This window comes from Pinus tabuliformis, chromosome 6, assembly GCF_031772625.1.
Source record: "Pinus tabuliformis cultivar Carrire ecotype Pingquan chromosome 6, CPIR1, whole genome shotgun sequence".
NCBI classification, from domain to species: domain Eukaryota; kingdom Viridiplantae; phylum Streptophyta; class Pinopsida; order Pinales; family Pinaceae; genus Pinus; species Pinus tabuliformis.
Genome location: NC_142292.1, coordinates 2,005,125,106 through 2,005,146,406, shown reverse-complemented (window position 1 = coordinate 2,005,146,406; position 21,301 = coordinate 2,005,125,106). Strand labels below are relative to the sequence as shown.

At 35.0% G+C, this 21,301-nt stretch overlaps 1 protein-coding gene across 1 annotated transcript; it reads right to left on the bottom strand.

Moving 5' to 3' along the window:
• Positions 1-6,059: 6,059 nt before the first annotated feature.
• Positions 6,060-7,048, bottom strand: LOC149267287 (uncharacterized). The gene has a single exon (XM_089398431.1). It carries the CDS (start codon positions 6,960-6,962, stop codon positions 6,279-6,281), a length of 684 nt encoding a protein of 227 aa, XP_089254557.1. The 5' UTR covers positions 6,963-7,048; the 3' UTR covers positions 6,060-6,278.
• Between the last annotated feature and the right edge of the window lie 14,253 nt (positions 7,049-21,301).

Below are 21,301 nucleotides of genomic sequence, written 5' to 3'. Positions count from 1 at the left end.
GTTTAAGATGAAGTTATTGTAATATGTAGATACATTTTTTTGGATATGATTAATAAATATATTCAGTTTACACCAATAAATTTTTAATTAATTAAGAAAATAAAAATCAGTTAATTACTTAATTGTTATTTGGATGCTTGTATCTTGAGTCTCACATTACATAAACAAACTATAGATGTTCCAATGTAGATATTTCATATTATTCTCAATAATGCAAATATTTATCCAATCACTTATTAACTAATTAGTGCTTGGATCCTTATGTTATAGCGATATATATAAAAAAAAATATATATATATATATATATAATATTTACTCTGCAAAATTAAATCGATTTATTTTTTATACTTCTAAGTCTAAGTAATACAAACATTTATTCCATGACTTCAAAAACACTTAGATTCCTAGATCTTTACGTTACGGTACAGTAATAAGTTGTTGTGACAGATAATAAAATCCATTTTATTTATCATTGACATAGAAACCACTTTATCACGAGCCAAGAAGGAAAACCAATTCCATTCTTGAGTGATAAATTCAATGATGCTGAGAAGTATTGTGTATATGATTAAGAATTTTATGTTATTGTGCAGGCATGGAAGAAAGCGAGACATTATTTTTTACCCAAATATTTTTTCTTGTTTAGAGATCACAAGGAATTACAATAGATCAACAATTAAGGTATGTTAAACTAGTGACAACCTAAATAGGTTGAATTCTTGCAAAATTATACATTTGTTTTGAGCCATAGGTTTGGAAGGTAAAAGAAGGTAGGTTTGGAAGGTAAAAGACGGTGGCAGATGCTTTTAGTAGTAGAGTGGTGCTACTCAACACTTTGTCAATAGAAGTGGTAAGTTTGGAAAACATGAAGGAGTTGTATGCATAAGATACTAATTTTGGAGAAGCTTAAATAGCTTGTAAAACACCTTGGGGTATAAATAGAACCAAATGCTTGGATTATCATATTCATGAAGGATTTCTATTTTAAAATCAACAATTGTGTATTCCTTAAGCATCCGTAAGGATGAATCTTATTAAAAAGGTAAATGGTGGAGGCTTTGGTGCACATTTAAACATGGAAAAGACTAGAATATTGGAAAGGGAAAGGTATTTTTGGCCTAGCATCAACAAGGATGTCAAGAAGTTTGTTGAGTGTTGTAGAAATTTCCAACTAGTAAAGGGTAGAAGCCAAAATATGGGGTTGTATACTCCATTTCCGGTACCAAAAATGCCTTGGGCAAATGTGAGCATGGACTTTGCCTTCGAGATGCCTAGGACACAAAGAAAGAATATTTAGTGAAGGTTGTTATAGATTGGATTTCAAAGATGGCACAATTCATAGCCGACAAAAACATAAATGATGCTATTGAAGTGGTTGTTTTATTCTTCAAAGAAGTGGTGCGACTTGATGGTTTTGCAAGGACCATTACTTCTGACATAGATACAATATTTTTGGGTCACTTGCAGAGGATACTTTGGAAGAAGATTGGATCTAAACTATTATATAGTTCATCCTATCATCCAAAAACATATGGAAAAATTGAGATAGTGAAGATGAATCTTGCTAAGAAGTTTAAGTGGTGAACATCCCAATCCTATTTATAAGATATGGTCTTAGCACAGGCTGAATTTGCATACCATGATTCGATGGATAGGTCAACTAGTAAGAGTCCATTTCATATTGTTTATGGAAGGCCACTAGAAGAAGTTGTGGACTTGATAAAGTTTCTAGACTAAGAGGAAAGGAAGAGTACTGATACAAGCAATTTTACAAATAGCATGCAAGATATGCATGAATAGGTGAGGAAAAGGCTACAACAAAGTAATGATAGATATAAGAAGAAAGCATATTTGAAGAGGAGCAATGATTTTTGCAAAAGGAGTGATGCCAATGGTACATCTGCAGAAAGAAAGATTTCCGAGGGGTACCTACAACAAATGGAAATTTAGAAAGATAGGCCCATGCAAAATTCTTAGATTTCTTTTTGAAAATGCATGCAAATTAGAGTTGCCTAAAAATTTGGATATCTCGCCAATATTCAATGTTGTTGATTTGTATGAATTTGATGAAGGGAAAGATTGTAAGGGTATAGTTGTACTGAGGGAATGGAAGGAACAACTGCCAGTCAAACCTATTGAAGAAGTGTAGGAAATTTTAGCCACAATGGTTGGAAAGAAGACCCACTGAAAGGAATATCTAGAGTATTTAGTCAAATGGAAAAACAAGAGATTTGAGGATGAATTGTAGGTGACTGAAAAAGAGATAACACACCTACAAGGTACTTCAATCTCTCAAAGAAATACGACATGAGCTAGTAGCTAATATTTTATTACCAAGGGTGTCTCATGCAGAAGCATCCTTCACCTTGAGAAATCGTCATCAACCAAAAACAAGTTTATGTTTTAGTTCATAATGTAGGAAACTAAGCGCCACAATTCCCATGTATTTTTCAGTTGCTAACAATCCTAGGATTGTGTTTCTGATACTCCTGTTGTGTGGAGTTGCTGGCACACCCAAGCATGTAGTTTTTTCTACTCCTATAGTCATGTTTTAATAAAGTAACAATGACTTTTGAGGTGGAAAATTGGTAAGAAGATAAGTGGGTGATCACAGGCTTGCATGGATCATCTAGAAGGAAGAACATTTTTGAGTCATCATTCGATGCAAAGAAAGTGGCCAAGACTCATAACCATTAAAAGAATTAATCCAAGGAGGTATATGCATGTTGAGGCTTGGAGGAAGAGGAGCTCTGATCACAAGTGTTGGTACATAGGAATTCAATTCGTTGGGAAAGAATTTTCGTTAGTCAAAGTTGATTTGGTACAGAGAGGTGTGACTCTAGAAGTCATGTAGGACGTCAAACCTGCAAGTGTCTTCTTTCCCTCTAGATATGAATGCAATTTGGTCATAAAAACTTAATAAAAATACAACTTAAATGGATAACAAAAACCTGCATTCTAAGAAAAAACACATCTTATTCCTTTGTTTCCTTCACCGCAATGTTAATTAATATTGATGTTTAGAAAAATGTGTATGTGTCGTTGTGCATTGCGATAGGTAGGGGGGTTAAGGCTACGAAGAAATAAGGGAAGGAAGTTACAATACTCTCCATCTGTGTCATAAAATGTCTTAATGTACATGTTATGTAAAATATCTTAATGTCAATTGTGTATATACTATATGTTATTTAAAAAAATTATGTATATATCATAAAAAAATTGGAAATAATAAGTTTTTATGATTAAAATGTTTGAAGTACTTTCACTATTTTACATGTTATCCTTTTTAAGTATTTTTTTGGTTAAATTTTCCCTGAAATCTAACAAAACCATGCTTAAGATGGATTTATACTAGTGATGTAAAACATCACTAATTTGTTTATTACACCAAATTACTTAACATGATTATATGTTAAACATAATAATTTTTTTTTAATATGTTAAAACTGATTTTAATTATAAATCTATCTAAAAATTAAACTTTTGTTAACAAATTTGACATTTCTACCAACATTTTTTCCATATATATATATATATATATATATATATATATATATATATATAATTTGTTATGAAATCTTTAAAAAACAACAACCATATAAATGAAAACTAACTTTATTTTTATTTACATCAATGAAATAAAATAATTCATATTTTTTTTTTAAATTCTGAATTAAAAGAAAATCTAACTAAATATAAATATAAATATTAAATATCTATATATATATATATATATATATATATATATATATAAAAGATAAATATTAAAATATTGTGAGATAACTTTCCACAAACTTTGATAAATATTAAAATAGTCAAAAATAAATATTAAAATAGTGTGCGACAATTTTCGACAAACTGATATGTTCTAGTTTTTCCATCACTGTGAACAGCATAAATTCCAATTTAAAAATAATCGAAAAGAATATCTACACTTTTATAGATAAGCAACTCAAGTTTCTTAAGGATTTCTGCTCTACCATGGGTATGATTGTTAACACAGACAAAACAAAGTTATGATTATCAAATCCAAGAAGGACACTTGCGCTAATTTTATGTATGACAATAATAACTTGGAGGAAGTGTATTCTTACAAGTACCTAGGAATTGATATCCATCACAAGCTCAACTGGAACCATAGCATTGAGAAAAGGATCAATGGGGCATGGAAAGCTTATTTTGGTCTTGAAAATAATTGTAAAACAACAAACCTCGTAATGTGGGATAAAAAGAAGTTCCTCTTTGAAACTTTAGTCACTCCTGTTATCTTATATGGCTGTGAAGTTTGGGGCTGCAGCATCTCCAGAGAATCATGGAGGAAGATTGAGCAAATCCAGAAGCATTTTATAACTTATAACCTGAAAATCAAAAGTAATACACCCTATCCTATTCTTCTTATAGAAGCAGGTCTTTCTCCTATTGAGAGCCTAGCTATGCACAGGTTTCTGTTGTACAAGCACAAGCTCAATAACATAGACAATCATAGACTTCCTAAGCTAGCTTTAAATTCTAGCCAAAAGCACCTAAGGCTTAACCGAGGATGGCATAAGGACACAAGGGCCTGGCTAAACTATTGGGAGATCAATGAGAATGATGCTTTGCAAAACATAAATAACATTAAAGATATTGTTACTTCTAAGTTCAAAGAAAAATTGTGGTGTGAGAAAGATTTAGCGTCTAAAAGAAAATTAAGTTATTATAAGAAGTTCATCAACCCCACCCTTGAAGATCAAAAATATCTCTCTATTCTAACTAGCTCAAAGAAGAAAATTAATATAGCAAAGGTTAGAACGAATTCTCATGAGCTCCATAGTGAAACTAGCCGCTCGGCAGTTCCTAAAACGCCATGGATGGAAAGGATCTGCCATATTTGTGAGAATAGGAGCATCGAGGATGAAAACCACTTCCTCTTAGAGTGTCCTGCATACAACCACATTAGATCTCAATTTCACAACCTTTGTTACAATACTGACCTTCCTAGCCTTTTACAATGCCAAAATTATAGTGAACTCTGGAGGCTTCTCTCCAAGCTTTTTGAGCATAGGAATAAAATCTTAAATCAAAATAAATAATTTGTCTTTTTAGGTCCGATAGATCATTATTTGGTCTCAGCGGAGGTTAACCATCATCATCATCATCATCATCAGATAATAGAAGATAAATAATTGGTAACAACCTCAACAAATTCTTAAATCTTGATTGATATATTTAAATTTTTACCATGGCCAGAGGCTTTTTTTGAAATTTAGTTTTTTTTTTTTTTTAATTAGAAAGATGGAGTGGTTGAATTTTGTTTTTGTTTTTTAAAATAAATTCGGCATTATTAAAAATTTTGAGGCATTCAAAATAACTAAATAACTTCATAACTGTACCCCAAATTAAAAAAAAAAAAAAACTTATAATTTTTTTTTTCACAATCTTAAACAAAATTTCCAAAATTTCCATTTTTCCCCAACTAATTTATAGATTTTTTTAAACTACACTAATTTATTATCTCCCACACCTCCCACAGAATTTTAAATTACACTAATTTATTACTTCCCACAGAAAGGGTGGAGTAATCTCATTAAAAATAGGACAAAGTAATGTTTAATTTCTTCGTTAAGATATGTTTGAGAAAATTCCAAACACGGTTTGATGCCAGATATTAAAAAAACCAAAAACAAAAGTGAGACCTCATTTTCATTCCCAAAAGAGTGCAGTGGTTCAATGGTCAATACGCCTCTCGGGGTTCTCGATGTTTGATGCCAGATATTAAAATAAAAATGGAGATAAAAAATGAGACCTTATTCCGCTCCCCAAGAGTGCAGTGGTTCAATGAAATAAATATATTTCATTCCTAAAAGAGTGCAGTGGTTTAATGGTCAGTACTCCTCTCGGGGTTCTCGATGTTTGATGCCAGATATTAAAATAAAAATGGAGATAAAAAATGAGACCTTATTCCACTCCCCAAGAGTGCAGTGGTTCAATGAAATAAATATATTTCATTCCTAAAAGAGTGCAATGGTTTAATGAAATAAAAATAAATATCTTTCATTCCTAAAAGAGTGCAGTGGTTTAATGAAACAAATATATTCCTGGAATGTTGCGAATACTCTGAACAAAAATTGTATAATTTTCAGTAAAGTCGGTACACCAAGATATCCAATATCTGGACCTCCATCATTTGTTCTGTACAAAGAATAGAGTTCAATATGAACACATAAATCAAGATATATACAACAACCCATAAAGGTTGCACCAGTTTCCATTTAGGTCTGGTGGCTGCCACTGTTCATCACGCGACAGCAGCGAAAATACCCTCCTCATGGAGGCCTTGGCAGCAGACCTTTCCTCCGCATCCACACCCATCCCGTTCTAGTTGCTTAATGCGTCTATTTATATTCACAAAGTTCCTTCTGATTCCGTTTTCCCTTCCCATAACTTGTGGACCATATATTTCCATATCTGGCCGATGTTCTTGAACAGGCTGTGAAACCGAATCACTAAGAGAGATTGCGAGTTGCAAACTAGGTGGCAGCTCTGATCCTCCGCTAACACTGGGCATCAAGGGGTACCAGTTCTTGATTGATACCGTGGGAGATGCCAACAAATCCTTCCATGGTATCTCAACCCATCCCACAACTTTGGACGCTCTGAACATATTTCCCAGAACTTTAACTTTGCCGCTCCTCTGCCTCAACTCAAACCTAACATTTTGCTTTTGCAATTCACGAATAACATTAGGGTCGTCCATAATCCCTCCGCACTCTAACCAGAAAGTTTGCTTCCATTGAGGGTTTGACCTTGCCATTACTTCCCTTGAATTCAGTGCAATATTTTTGTCCTGCCCTTTGCCAGTCGAAAGATAATATCGAACAAACATACTGTCTCTACCCCCGTCAGGCTTAACTATAACATTTCTAGCTTCCAAAATCTCCAAATTCAACACCATACGCCTTTTACTTCCATGGGCCTCCATTCTACCAATTTAATGTACCAGTTTCAAAATCGTCAGGCAGAAACTTTCAGTATTAACTCACAGCACAGAAATTTATCAAACTCCCTTTGCATAATTAATCCAGAGCATACGATGGTATATATACATATACCGATTTTATCTCAGATTCTCAAAAGTGCCACGTGGTCGCCAAGGGTTCGAACTAACCTATCATAAAAGATACACTCGAACCTAGGGGTTGATTTGATTGCAATAAACTATTGCTAAGTTCCGCTAAAACATGGTTCCTGATTTGAAGCTGTTTTGATTGCAATAAACTATTGGCTAATTTTGTTAATGCAGAGTGCCTGACAGCCATGTTACCGGGGATGAGTGGAGTATGTGCTCACTAACCATCCAAGGGCTCTCAAATCTTGTGGGCTCTATTTTGATGAGATCGGATATGATCAGATTCTGCCGTAGTATGACTAATGAAATGTTCACACAGTTTATATCGATACAGGATCGTCATTAAAAAAAACCGAAATATTTGATACTCAAAAGATTATCCAAGTAGCTGTGGGAAAGGAACCTTTCTTGTAATAATCAATATGGCGATGGTTTACTATTGCTCGATGCCGATGGTTTAGTGTTACTTGCATGAATGTGAATAAACGTTGCAATCCAGTACCCGCTGGCAAATTATTGGATGCAAGATGGCAACTTTCTGATACTACTCTTATTAAAATTCACTAGTTTTAATTACTAGTTGATTAATTAACTTATCTCTAGATGACACTATTCTTATTAAAATTCATTAACTTTAATTACTAGTTAATTAATTAATTTTGCTCTACCTACTTAATTCATTTTGATTACCTATTTAACACTGAAATGTAAGAAGCAATGAGTAATCGATTTTACCTATATCTCTTTTCACAAAATTTATATTGTTTTCCAAAAGTTTTCGAGAGGATTAATAACAGGAACCGTTATTATTATGGATTATAATTCAAAAATGTGAATTTGAGAGGATTAATAACAGGGACTGTTATTATTGATTATTATTCAAAAGCGTGAATTAAGTTGGTAATGAAAGTTGAAAATTACAAGGAAGAAGAGAGATAATCATTTTTGGTCAAAGAATCAAATAAATTTTTTATAAAGAAAATTATAAGGGATAATATTTATAGGTGGGCTAATTTTCCAAGTTTTAAAAAAAATACATTTGGTCAATTTATTTTTTCTGAAAATTATTCACCCAAATTTTATACTTTATAGTATAAATTTATTTTACCTAAAAGATTGTCAATATTTTATAGAGACTATAGAAAATAATTATAAATATGAATATTGTCACAAAATGTCACCAAACATTTTATACTTTGCATATTAGGGACTAGTAACATTCACTAAGGTTTCTAAACTTTAGGATAAATTTCTATCCTTATAATTTCCCCTAATCTTTTATGAGGCTAAAGAATTGTCCTTTAATCTCGTGGTAATGACAACATCCAATTTTAAAGTGTTCCTCAATCTTCGAATCTAAGGAGAAGAGGCAAAGATAATAATGCCAAGGAATATGGAAATCTATTTCAATGAAAGTTGATAGAAGAAAACTCTAATTTTGGTGAGAAGGACCCAAAATTAGCAAGGTCTTTAGTGTCCAATGCACATTGAGGGTTGGTTGGATGAGCCCATCAGAACATTGGAGATAAATGTCTAGTAGTGTTAGGTTTTGAGAGAGAACGTCTCCTTCGCATTTAGAGTATGTGGACCAATGGTAGGCTTTTTAAGCATCATATGAATGTCCTCGCCTATCTTTCCCTTGGAGATATCAAGAGCATCTAGTAAGAAGCTATAAAATGGTGGTATTTTAAGATCATGTTAATGAGGTCAGGTCATGAAGAGTACCTCACATACCAACATGAATCAATCACATGCTCCACCTACTTTATGAGGATTTGAGAACAAGATATGGGTATAAGAATATTAAAGAAGATCACTCTATGCTTTTCCTATTCATTTCAACTTATGTATCATTGTCACCACATGAAAGATCATTGAAGCGATTAGTGGCATTGTGCGAAATTCTGTAAGAAAGATATCATGAAACACTAACCTCTTGACATGAATTTTTTCGGATAATATTGTGAAAACAACTCCCTATATCCAATGTAGATCTACTCCTTGAAGATATAGTCCCAAAAATTCACACTCGTATAAGAGGGAAGTTGTGCTCAATGAGTTAAAGAGTTAGATATTTATCAACTTTCTAGATATTTAAGTTGAAAACATCACTTTTCAAGAGTAGTGACAACCAGATTGATTGAGGTGGATATTGGTGGCCACACGCCAATTCCACTTGGACCCCCACCATTGCTTCTTTCAGTTTTTCAGTTTCTTTAATTGTAGCACAATTTACTATTTTTAGCATTTTTTCGGGTCCTAAACTTCTGGAGCCGTTTTGAGGCCCTAAACGACGTTTTTTTGGAAATCTACTGCCAGCGATGTAATGTCTAAAATCATCTTTTCTGTCATAGTTCTCGGAGAGATCTTTCCAATGGGCTATCATGCACATCAAATGGAGATAATATGACCAAGTCACAACCTCGGGAAGTTGGCTGTCCAACTCACCCCAATAGGGCCCATAAACTCTTGGTGTTACATCTCCTTGGGTTAGGGTTTTGGTTGTTTAGGGTTTGCTCTTATTGTTCAATAATAAAAAGGCCCTTGAGCCTCATTGTAAGGTAGTTCAGAGGCATGTAGCCGCTACATTTCTTCTCAGAGATAAGCTACCATCGCCCTAGATGGTTTATTTCCATTCCTGTTTGTAAGCATATTTCAGTATTTTACATTAATGAAATGAAGTATTATTTCCGCTGCATCTCTGTGTTTATGGTTATCTCTATAATTTGTTATGTTCCTGTTTAAATCTGGATCAGTAGTATCAGAGCGGTCTGCTTTTTTTTTCTCTCTTTTTCTTTGCATGTCCCCAACGAGGTCAGGATATAAAGAGTTAGGGCTTGAACTAGTCGAACCTTTGCAAGACCAGCCTCACAAATCCTGACGGCCTCCCATGGCTGATGAAGAGAAAGATAAGGGGGCAGGAGACCTTATCAAAATCTTGCTCGAAGAAGCCCTCAAGTGACAAAGGAACGCGATGATGGACAACTTTGCCTAGATGCTTCAGCAGCTACCCAGGGGTGACACATCAGCTTCCAACAGATACTCTGCAAACGCCACACCGTTAAAGGTACAAGTTAATTTTGAAATCCACATATTCGAGGGTCAGATAGATGCAGATGTCGTCGATAAATGGTTAAATCTGCTAGAGGGTTATTTTTCTGTTCATGATTTTCCCAGTCGGGAAAAGATTATTTTCACTCTTCTTAAAGCAGCCCCCCACGTCAAGGATTGGTGGGAAACCTACTGCGAGCAGAAGGATGAAAGTACAGGCTCACTATTTTTAGCCGCACCCACTTGGAATTCATTACGGGATGCCATCAAGGAGCAGTACTACCCTGTTGGAAGCTATGAGGATCATTACATAAAGTGGACCACGATGCGACAAGGAAGGGCCCAAGACGTGCCTGAGTTTACTAATATTTTCCATACCCTTTGCACAAAGTTGGGTATCAAGGATACAGAGCAACATTTCATACTCAAATACTGCGGCTACCTCCACAAGTACATCCAGTAAGAAATAGAAATCTTGAAAATCTCCCCGCTCGGCATGGCATACCGATATGCCACCAAGGTCGAGCAAAAGTTTAAATAGAAGAAGCGATACTTTGGATCTGCGAATCCGAATCAAGGGAAAGGTGCCCCCAAACCATAAAGCAAAGGACAAAGCCAAGGCAGGGCGGCCCAAGACAACCTGCCAAATCTGCAAGTAAAGAACAGCACCGCGAAGCTGAAAAAGGACATGGGAAAGTGGTGTGAGTTCCATAAGAGCTCCACTCACAACACAAGTGATTGTCGAGCCAAGCAGTCACTGGCGGCGAGCTAAAGGTTTCAGAATCAGATGCATTTTCTGATTCTGAGTCAGAACTTGACAAGGGGAATGAAAAAGGGAAGCAGATTATCGATGCAGAGCCCAACGCCACCGTTGCCTTCATGAAGATCTAGAAGGAGGAACTCGAAGATCCAGAGGAGGAGGAGCGTCTCTTCCACTCCCAGATGTGGGTAAAGTGCTCCCTGCTACCATTCATTGTCGACAACGGGAGCCAAAAGAACCTCATTTCGGCAAAGGTCGTGAAGTGGCTGGGCTTCCCGACCATAGCACATCCACAACCGTACACCATCGGGTGGCTTCACCAAGGACGGTATCTTTGCATGAGCCAGCAGTGTCACCTTCCATACAACATCAAGCCCTTCACGGCTGAGGTATTGTGTGACATTGCTCCCCTTGAAGTTTGTGATGTATTATTAGGGAAACCATACTTGTGGAGGCGACATGCTGTGTATGAATCAAGCCCTTGTGATGTTATTATTACTTTGGGAAATAAGTTGTACAGGATACCAGAGGTAGCACCGCCTACCGCCATCTCTTTGGTTACTGCAAAATAGTGCAGTAAGCTCATTTCCAAAACTGGGAAATTTGTTTTCCTGATGATTCGCCCTCAAGGAAGGAAGAACACGGTGGCCATGACCTCAAGGCAAGGCCCCTCTGCACGACAACTATAGATGGGCAAGGTCGTGGAGGAGTATGAGGACATCTTCACCTCCCCCGCAAGAGTTCTTCTACACTGTCAGGTCAAGCACTCCATCGATCTAACCCCAGGTGCGTCGTTTCCCAATGGACCAATCTATCGGCACTCCGTTATGGATAACAATGAAATCAAGAGGCAGATTCAGGAGTTGTTGTAAAAAGGTCACATCCGTCTGAGTTCATCGCCCTGTGGGAGCCCGATCGTGTTGGTACAAAATAAGAATGGGACTTGGAGACTCTGTATTGACTATCGGGCGCTGAACAAGATCACTGTCTGTAATAGTTACGCGATCCCACATATTGATGACCTCCTGGACCAACTGAAGGGGGGAAATATTTTAGCAAGATCGATTTGAAGTTAGAATATCACCAAGTACCAATCAAGCACTCCGATGTGTGGAAGGCTGCCTTCAAAGCCAAGGAGGGCCTTTTCGAATGGTTGGTTATGCCTTTCGGATTGACGAATGCTCCTGCAACCTTCATGACGCTAATGGATGACATCTTGCAGCCATTCACCAACTCATTTGTAGTGGTATACTTGGATGACATCTTGATCTTTATACAGAGTTGGGAAGAGCACCTCCACCACATCCGACAGGTTCTCCAAACACTGCGGAAGCACAAGCTATGTGCCAATTTGGAGAAATGCACTTTTGACCCAGGTTCAGTATCTGGGATACATTATTGATGAACAGGGGGTGCATGTGGATCCAGCCAAGATCCAAGTCATTCGAGATTGGTCATCTGCAACCACTTTGACAGAGCTTCGCAACTTTCTAGGTCTTGCCAACTTCTATCGTAGGTTCGTGTTGGGATTTTCTCATATCACTTGGCCCTTGAGTCAAGTCACCAAGGGAGGAGTGAAAGCAAAATTCTTTTGGTCTGAATCTCAATAGAAGGCATTCACAGAGTTGAAAGATCGCCTCTGCTCGGCACCAGTGCTCGCATTACCAAACTTACAACAACCATTTGAGGGCAAGACAGATACCTCTAACTATGTTGTTGGGGCAGTCCTTACTCAACATGGGCATCCAATGGCATATCACAGTGAGACACTTTCAAACACAGTCTAAAAGTATCCCACTTATGACAAAGAGATGTATTCCATTGTGCAGGCCTGCCGATAATAGAAGCATTACATTTTGGGGAAGGAAATGGTCATCCACACCGACCACAGACCCCTGCAGTTCATACAGACCCAAGGGAAATTGCAGAATGATCGCCATCAGAAGTGGTCCACATACCTGCAACGATTCCATTTGAATATCAAGTATAAGAAGGGTGGCACCAATAATGTTTCGGATTGCCTCAGTCGACCACCAATCATGGCGTTAACCACCGTGCTCAACTCTTGTGGGCACGAGACTTCTGATTGGCCACTTCTCTACAAAAGCAACCCAGAATTCGGCCACACATACCAGACACTCTTGGAGGGTTAGCATGTTCTAGATTTTCACCTCCAGGATGCCCTGTTATGCCACCTGGGTCACCTTTTTGTTCCTTCAAGCGAGTGTGCTAAGATGATTTGGGAAGCACACTATAGTCGAGCTACTGGCCATTTCGGGGTCAGGAAAACAGTGACAATACTGCAAAAGTATTTCTATTGGCCAAATCTTCGACAGGATGTCGGGAAGTACATCAGATCATGCACTACTTGCGTCATTGCCAAACCGACCATAAAGAAGCAAGGCCTCTATACCTCGCTGCCTACCCCTAGTCAACCTTGCGAATCCACCTCCATGGATTACATGTTGGGCGTTCCTTCCACTAAGCATGGAAATGACTGTGTTTTTGTGGTCGTCGATTGAAGATGGCCATTATGGCGGGCTGTAAGAAGAATATCACAGCAGAAGCCATTGCTAAAATCTTCTTCGAATGAGTGTCGGTACACTTTGGGATCCCATAGTCTATCATCTCAGATCTGGACAGCAGGTTCCTCAGTACATTTTGGTCCAGTCTTTGGTCGATGCTGGACACCAAACTCACTAAGTCCACAACCTTTCATCCTCAAACTGATGGCTAGATAAAGGTTGTCAATAGGATGATCGTACACATTCTGCGCATGTACAACTTAAAGCATCCACGCACATGGGACGAGAGCCTCCCTTATGTTCAGTACAGCTACAACCAGGCTCTCCACAACTCGACTGGCCATAGCCCTTTTCAGGTGGGCTTGGGATTCCAGCCACTATGTCCCATTGATGTGGCCATGCCATTTGTAGCTACTCACGCAGATTCGGCTCATGTCCAATTCGAAATAGATAAGGAAAATAGCTTCATTGAGCACATCCAAGATATTCGCCAACAGGTCCATGACATTTTGGAGAAATCAAATGCCAAGTACAAGCAACGACATGATCAACATCGGGTGCCACAAAAGTTTCAGGTGGGTGACAAAGTCTGGTTGCATTTGCAAAAGGAACGCCTTACTAGAGCTTATCAGAAACTCAGACCACTCCGATATGGTCCTTATACCATTACCAAGGCTGTGGGAGACAATGCATTTGAGCTCAGCATTTCCCCATTCGTTGGCCTGCACCTAGTGTTCAATGTGGATCGCCTTCGGCCATACTTTCCACCATTGCTAGACACATCCGACATTGAAAAATAGCTCACACGCATAGAGTTAAATCCAGATTGCATGGAACAAGCTACAACTAATCGAATCATGGACACACAAATAAAGCACACTCCCAGCAGAATATCCAACTATATCGAGTTGTCAAAGGAGGCCAACTCCTTCACCAGGGCAAGTGGCTCACCAGGGACCAAGTTCAGCAGAAGTTCCCTCATGTCATGGAGGAACTCAATGCAATGGGGACCATTGCTTCCTAGGGGGGGAGGAATGATCCAGGTGGATATTGGTGGCCACCCACCAATTCAACTTGGACCCCCACCATTTCTTCTTTCAATTTTTCAGTTTCCTTAATTGTAGCACAGTTTACAATTTATAGCAGTTTTTCGGCTTCTAAACTTCTGGAGACGTTTTGAGGCCCTAAATGATGTTTTTTTGGAAATCTACCGCTAGTGATGTATTGGCTAAAAAACATCTTTTGTGTCGTAGTCCTCGGAGAGATCTTTCCAATGGGCTATCATGCACGTCAAACGGAGATAATATGACCAAGTCACAACCCCGGGAAGTTGGCTGTCCAACTCACCCCAACGGGGCCCATAAACTCTTCGTGTTACATCTCTTCGGGTTAGGGTTTTGGTTGTTTAGGGTTTGCTCTTATTGTTCAATAATAAAAAGGCCCTTGAGCCTCATTGTAAGGCAGTTCATAGGCATGTAGCCACCACATCTCTTCTCAGAGATAAGCTACCATCGCCCTAGATGGTTTATTTCCATTCCTATTTGTAAGCATATTTCAATATTTTACATTAATGGAATGAAGTATTATTTCCATTTCATCTTTGTGTTTATGGTTATCTCTGTAGTTTGTTGTGTTCCTGTTTAAATTTGGATCATAGATATCCATTTCCTATCCTATCCTATACTATTGAAGTTAAGCTTAAGCATGGGTTGAAGAAGATAACTCACATAATTACATATGAAAGGAATATCTCAACCCCTTCACCTCTACCAATAAGAATCACGTTGTTGGTCTCCTTTAAGGAGATGTTAAAGGTCATGGATTTCGTTTTTCATAGATTATCTTGAAATTGTTGAATATTACAAAAATGAAGTTAAGATATCAAGTAAATTTTGTAAGGACCCAACTTCATGGTAGATGAGGACAATATCATCTAAAAATATGATAATATTGATAGAGACTCTTAAAAGTTACTAAACAACTAAGGTATCGAATGAGCTTTATATGATTTCTTTTAGCTCATATGAAGAGTCCAAAAAGTGTATGCCATTCCTCTAGGTTCTATTATGGCACTACTATTGTTTGTTGACCTACTATTGAGGTAGTGTAGTGTGTTAGCCTGATTCAGCACTGAATATATCCAATATCCCTCTTGTAGTCCAAATATCTCCTTTAGAAATGTTATCTTGTACTGCATGGTAGGGCCATGATTCTTACAAGCTTATTTTTGGGCCCAAGATTGTCATTTTCATACCCAAACCATACATGGTGCATAACAACTCCTAATAGAACCCATATGTAACTCGTAAACCAAAGATTCTCTATAGAAGGTTTATGTGGTGGTTGAAGGTCTATTCCTTCCCATGTGTCATAAAAGCTCCATTTCAAGCTTGTGGACCCTTTTTATTTTCTTATGTAATGGTGTAGGCCTCAAAACCTATCCCTCTTTTATAAAACCTCATAATATAACCCATGTCCAAGCAATAAAAAATAAAAATATTCCCTCTAAATGGATTGAGTGGTTGATATACATTGTTTATGTGATGGTTTTTAGACTTGTTTATAGGCTATCAGTCCTAAAGAAGTTTTAAATTAAAAGTAAAACCATTATTATAGCATTCTTTTAGTTAAACAACACATACATGAATAATGCATTTGCTGCTTGTTTTTACATCAGTTAGAATCCGACTATTAGTCCTAAAGAAGTTTTGAATTAAAAGTAAAACCATTATTATAACATTTTTTATTTAAACAACACATACATTAATAATGCATTTGATACTTGTTGTCACATCAGTTAGAATCCAATGTGCTTTATTAGTCATGGTAAACAATATCATGCGCACGCATTATATAATGCACAGATATTATATTTAAGTAAAAAAAATTAGCATAATAAGTTATGATATTTTGACACTCTAAGAATATTATATTTAAGTAAAGAAAATTAGCATAATAAATTATGATATTTTGACACTCTAAGTTATTTTTAGTTTAACTTAAACTAATATATATTTAAGTATAGTATTATTCTTTGTTGTTAATTTATATTGTATTAGTCATTGTAAACAATAGCATGTGCACACATCATATAATGCACACATATTATATTTAGATAAAAAAAATTAGCATAAAAAGTTATGATATTTTGACACTCTAAGTTATTTTTAATTTAACTTAGACTAATATATATTTAAGTATAATATTTTTATTTATTGTTAATTTATACTATATTAATTTGATGATCATAATCATATCTTACGAATAATTAACATGATAAATCAACATACCCTTGATGTCAATGATACTCTAAAGATGAAATACCTATCGGTATATAGTTTCTATTTAAAAAATTCATATTGTAATTTCTTGATAATCGATGTGAGAGATACTCATATAAATTATTACATAAAAAAAAACAAAAACAAAAAACAAACAAAACTATATACTATATATTTATTTTTGATATGTGTTAATAGATCTCCTAAATATTTTCACAATGCATACCGTAGCACATATTTCCAAAAAAGAAACTTTGTCATTCACCCTTTTCCATATGCACATGTTTCCACTTGACACACTGGCTACATTGAGGCATACACTTTCACATGTCACAATTCCACATTACCTTCCATGTTTCATCTTGTTTATAGCTTTACGTTAGCATTTTTCCATTTTACTAGTCTAATCAATTTACCATGTACCACACTCCCAAACCACCACATTTTATTTTCTGGAAGAACCTGCTCTAATAATAATTTATCTTATTCTCAAAATGGCACAACTTTGTCATTTTTGAGTAATTTGGGTGAAAATAACTATTTTTAGGCTAATTTCTCTTTCAAAATAGTAAATATATGAAAATGTTACTATTTTCAACTTGTTTTCTCTCAATTTGCTAAACCACCTCTAATTCTCATTTTATTAATTTCTTTAAAATATATCTTTAAAATATATCGTAAGCACTTGAACATGACTATGAATGTTCTTTTTCTGAAAATGCATTATTTTTTAGTTGGATAATTATAGTATATGTAGTCTAATTACAATCTTTAGAAATATTAGATAGGATGTTTGTTAAGGATCAAGGAAATTTCAACGACAAAGGAAAATAAATTACCTCTCAGGTGGATTACAGGAAAACACATGGGATATATTAAGGACATAGACTCACTTGGATGTTGATCTATGAATAATTGAAGTTTCATCTTCAATGTTTTGAAACTTCAAATGAAGCTTGAGTGGATACTAAAAAGCTATGTAGTAAACATAATAACATTTGATATTATGAAGTTGGAAATTAATTTATAGCTGTGAATGCTAAATACTTTGTATGTATCAAATTTTAAGACTGTAAATTTTTCGATCACATTAAAGTATTAAGAAATATGATCATCAAAACAATTATGCTATTATTCATAATATTGGAAATCACTAGAACGTTTTTTTTTTGTTAACATAGCTTGTTGTGAAGGTTTTATTTAGTCAAGCTGTTTTTTTGAATTTTTTTTTTTAAACATTTTTTATTTTTATTTTTTATCTCAATATCTAGATAAGACTTTATATCTTAGAGTGTTTAATTTTAAGTACAACTAATAAAAAATTAGTGAAACAATAGAAAGAAGTCACTTTCACATACAAGAAAAAACTTTAGAATATTGGAAATAGAATGGGTCCAAAACCCACTTATTCTTATCTTTCTCAAAATGATGTAAAGAAGGTAAGTGTAATGACAAGAGAATTAGGAAACATGGTAACCTTTTTGGTTAGCATGGTCATATGGGCAGTACATTATTTCAATAATATGGAATACTTATAAATGGACTAGAAGAAAAAATGATTCATATGGATCATTCTTCTTCTACCTCTTCTTTCTATAATCCTTCTTCCAAAACATATGTTCTTTCTTACTATTCTTCTTCTTTTCATGAAACACCATCTTCTTTGAATAAGTGGATTCCACATTTAAGAGCATGATATTAAGTGACGATGTAAAACATATTTGTCATGATCAATTTGGACATTCAAATACCATTCATTGTAATATGTATTAATCAAAATACTTTAATAGGAACTTCTTTTGTTACTTGAAGACATGATGGTTATGTCTAGTGTGTCCTTGAAAGACAATGTTATGATAGATTACCAAAATATGTCTCTTAGCATGCATCAACTCCCTTTTATCATTTGCATAGTGAATTCTATGGTTCATTTCCTTATGCTTATTTTTCTAGGCTTAAGTATGTCTTAAACGTCATTGAATACTTTAACATAAGTTCTCGGGTTTATATCCTTAAACATTAGAGTGGACAATTTAACAATTTTCATTCAAGATCTTTATAGAGAATTGATTTCAAAATTTTAATTTACATAATGGTTTTGAATCCATTATCAAAAGGATTATCACATATTTCATTGTATAAGAAATTCATATACAACACTATACATGAAAAAATATGGGACCGAAAACTAAAAGAAACAAACCTCAAATGAAATACTTAAATGCATGACCTAAGCTAAGGATATGATTCCTTTTCTTTATTAGGACCTATATCTAGTGTAAATTATATAGTTGATTTCACTCCTTGCAAGGATTTGTAAAACATCAGATTGGAATAAGGATGGAATTAAATTAAACTTAATATGACCAACTTTCAAGTGTTTGGTTATGATCCGTAGGTAGACATATTTGATAAAAATAGAATAATCTAGCATCATACAAGTGAGAAGTGAACTTTGGTCAATTATTAATAAATATGTGAAAGGTAACAAAATTATTATATCCAATAATGCACAGTTCAATATTAATATATATTGTTATTTTGAATAAGGTATCTTGATCTACGTCTCTTATTAATTAGTTGTTCCATATTCAACTTGTGATCCGATTTTGGTGCATGTTCCATCTCCTTGTACTTCTTATATATGAACTAATTATTCTCCTAATTACCCTTTTGTTACATTTTGTATCATTCCTCTTCCTCCACTGATGACAATGACGATTAAAACTCAACTCTTCCTACTTCATCACCTCCTTCATATGAGTCTATTGAACCTAAACCTATACTAGCTTCACAAGTTTCTTGATGACTCCAAAAAAATAGGGAATTAATTATTATTCTAATTAGTCATCATTTTTATTGAAGAAGAACACACTCTTTGTTCCAAATAATTAACTACTTCCATTTTGTCTTAATTTCCCTAGAATCTGTATATAGAAAAATTTAAGGAAGCATTTGACCAACCAAAACGATATGAAGCAATAGTAGAAGAATCCTTTTTCAATCCCTCTTAGTGATTGATACTTGTATTCAAACACACTTTTCTAAGTAAAGAAACTTGTAAGAAATAAATGGGCTTATACAACTACACATATGGAAAATGGTAGTATTGACAAACAAAAGGCCTCTCTTTCTCTGAATACAAAATTTCAGTGAGTACAAAGAAGTATGGCCTATGTCATGTGGGATACTATAGTGCACAAATCCTCTCAGCGTGCTCTCTCTCCTATGATCCTCACTATTTTTTCTTAGCTATGGAAAAAATGCAGTAAAAAATGAAACCATTTTTCCTCCTAATGTCTCGGTTATACCACGACCTAATAGCCTACTAGTGGTTAGGTTTGAATACCTCAAATATTAACCAAAGTTACAATATAGACCCTTCTAGAGTATTCTTCACCATAATCACATTTCTAGCCCATTTTTCATGAATAATGGGAGCTGATGTGGCATCCTCTCGAATTATGGTGGTGAAAATAAGAAGGTGAATTTTTGAGTGGCATAACTTTTTCATATGTACTCTGATTGACATGATTCTTGCAGCATTAGAAAGGTCTTTGTGTGTAGAATAGGAAAAAAATGTGTTGCATGAAAGAGGAAAAGTTTTACCCCAAAAAACATCATTTGATGCCTAAAAACACTCCCGAATTATTTTAGACCTCATTTTGCCAAACTGGGTCTCGCCGGTAAAATGGACCTGTGAGCTAATTCCTCCACTTTTTCCATTCTAAAAACATTGAGATGGGTGAAAACAAATATAGTAATCCAATCTGTATCATCCATTAACCTGTTTATTCCCCTTATAGCTTTATATTGATGGAGGATACACCAATTAGATGTCATATAGCTTCTTGCATGAGGTTCTTCAAAAATCAAATTTATATGGAATAACTTCTTAGGTCTTTTAGAGTGACTTAGAAATCATGATCTTATAGCATGCAAAAATTTTTGCACTAATTACACGTATCTAAACATAGAAATAAAACCCTAAAAATAACTAGGAAACTAATATTGCTAACATCTTTAGAAATAACAAACACTAAGTGTTAAATCTACATATACAAACAAACTCTACATACTCAAACTGGCTCTACATACATAGATTTGGTCTACATGCATAGAATAAATATGGATAAAAAGCTATGTGAGTATTAGAGCAAGAAATTTTGAAGTGCAATATTCATAAATATATTTTTAGAAACAGTATATGTTAAAGTGTTATTACATTAGGCAGTCACACATATTTCTTAAATCAAAAGAAATAATTACAAAGAAAAACCGAGCTCGAGATTAAATAATAACATACCTACCATTGTTTTATTTTATAGATGAAGAAATAGATAGGGAATATGATAGTAGGGTATTTCTATGGTGCACATCCTAGATAACTATACCTAAACATTAAGAAAACAAAACTGGTGTTTCCATATCCCCCATATATATGATCCCTACCTGAAACTAAATTTTTCATGCATATTCCTAAAATTGAATTGTGCTTAACTAGCACAAGAATTGGATTTTGTAGGAAAGTGTTCATATATTGATGTAGTGTGGTCCCCTTCAAATTTTCAACTG

Bases quoted from the DNA above. Each gene is read 5' to 3' on its own strand.
- LOC149267287 (XM_089398431.1), bottom strand. From the start codon at position 6,962: ATGGAGGCCCATGGAAGTAAAAGGCGTATGGTGTTGAATTTGGAGATT.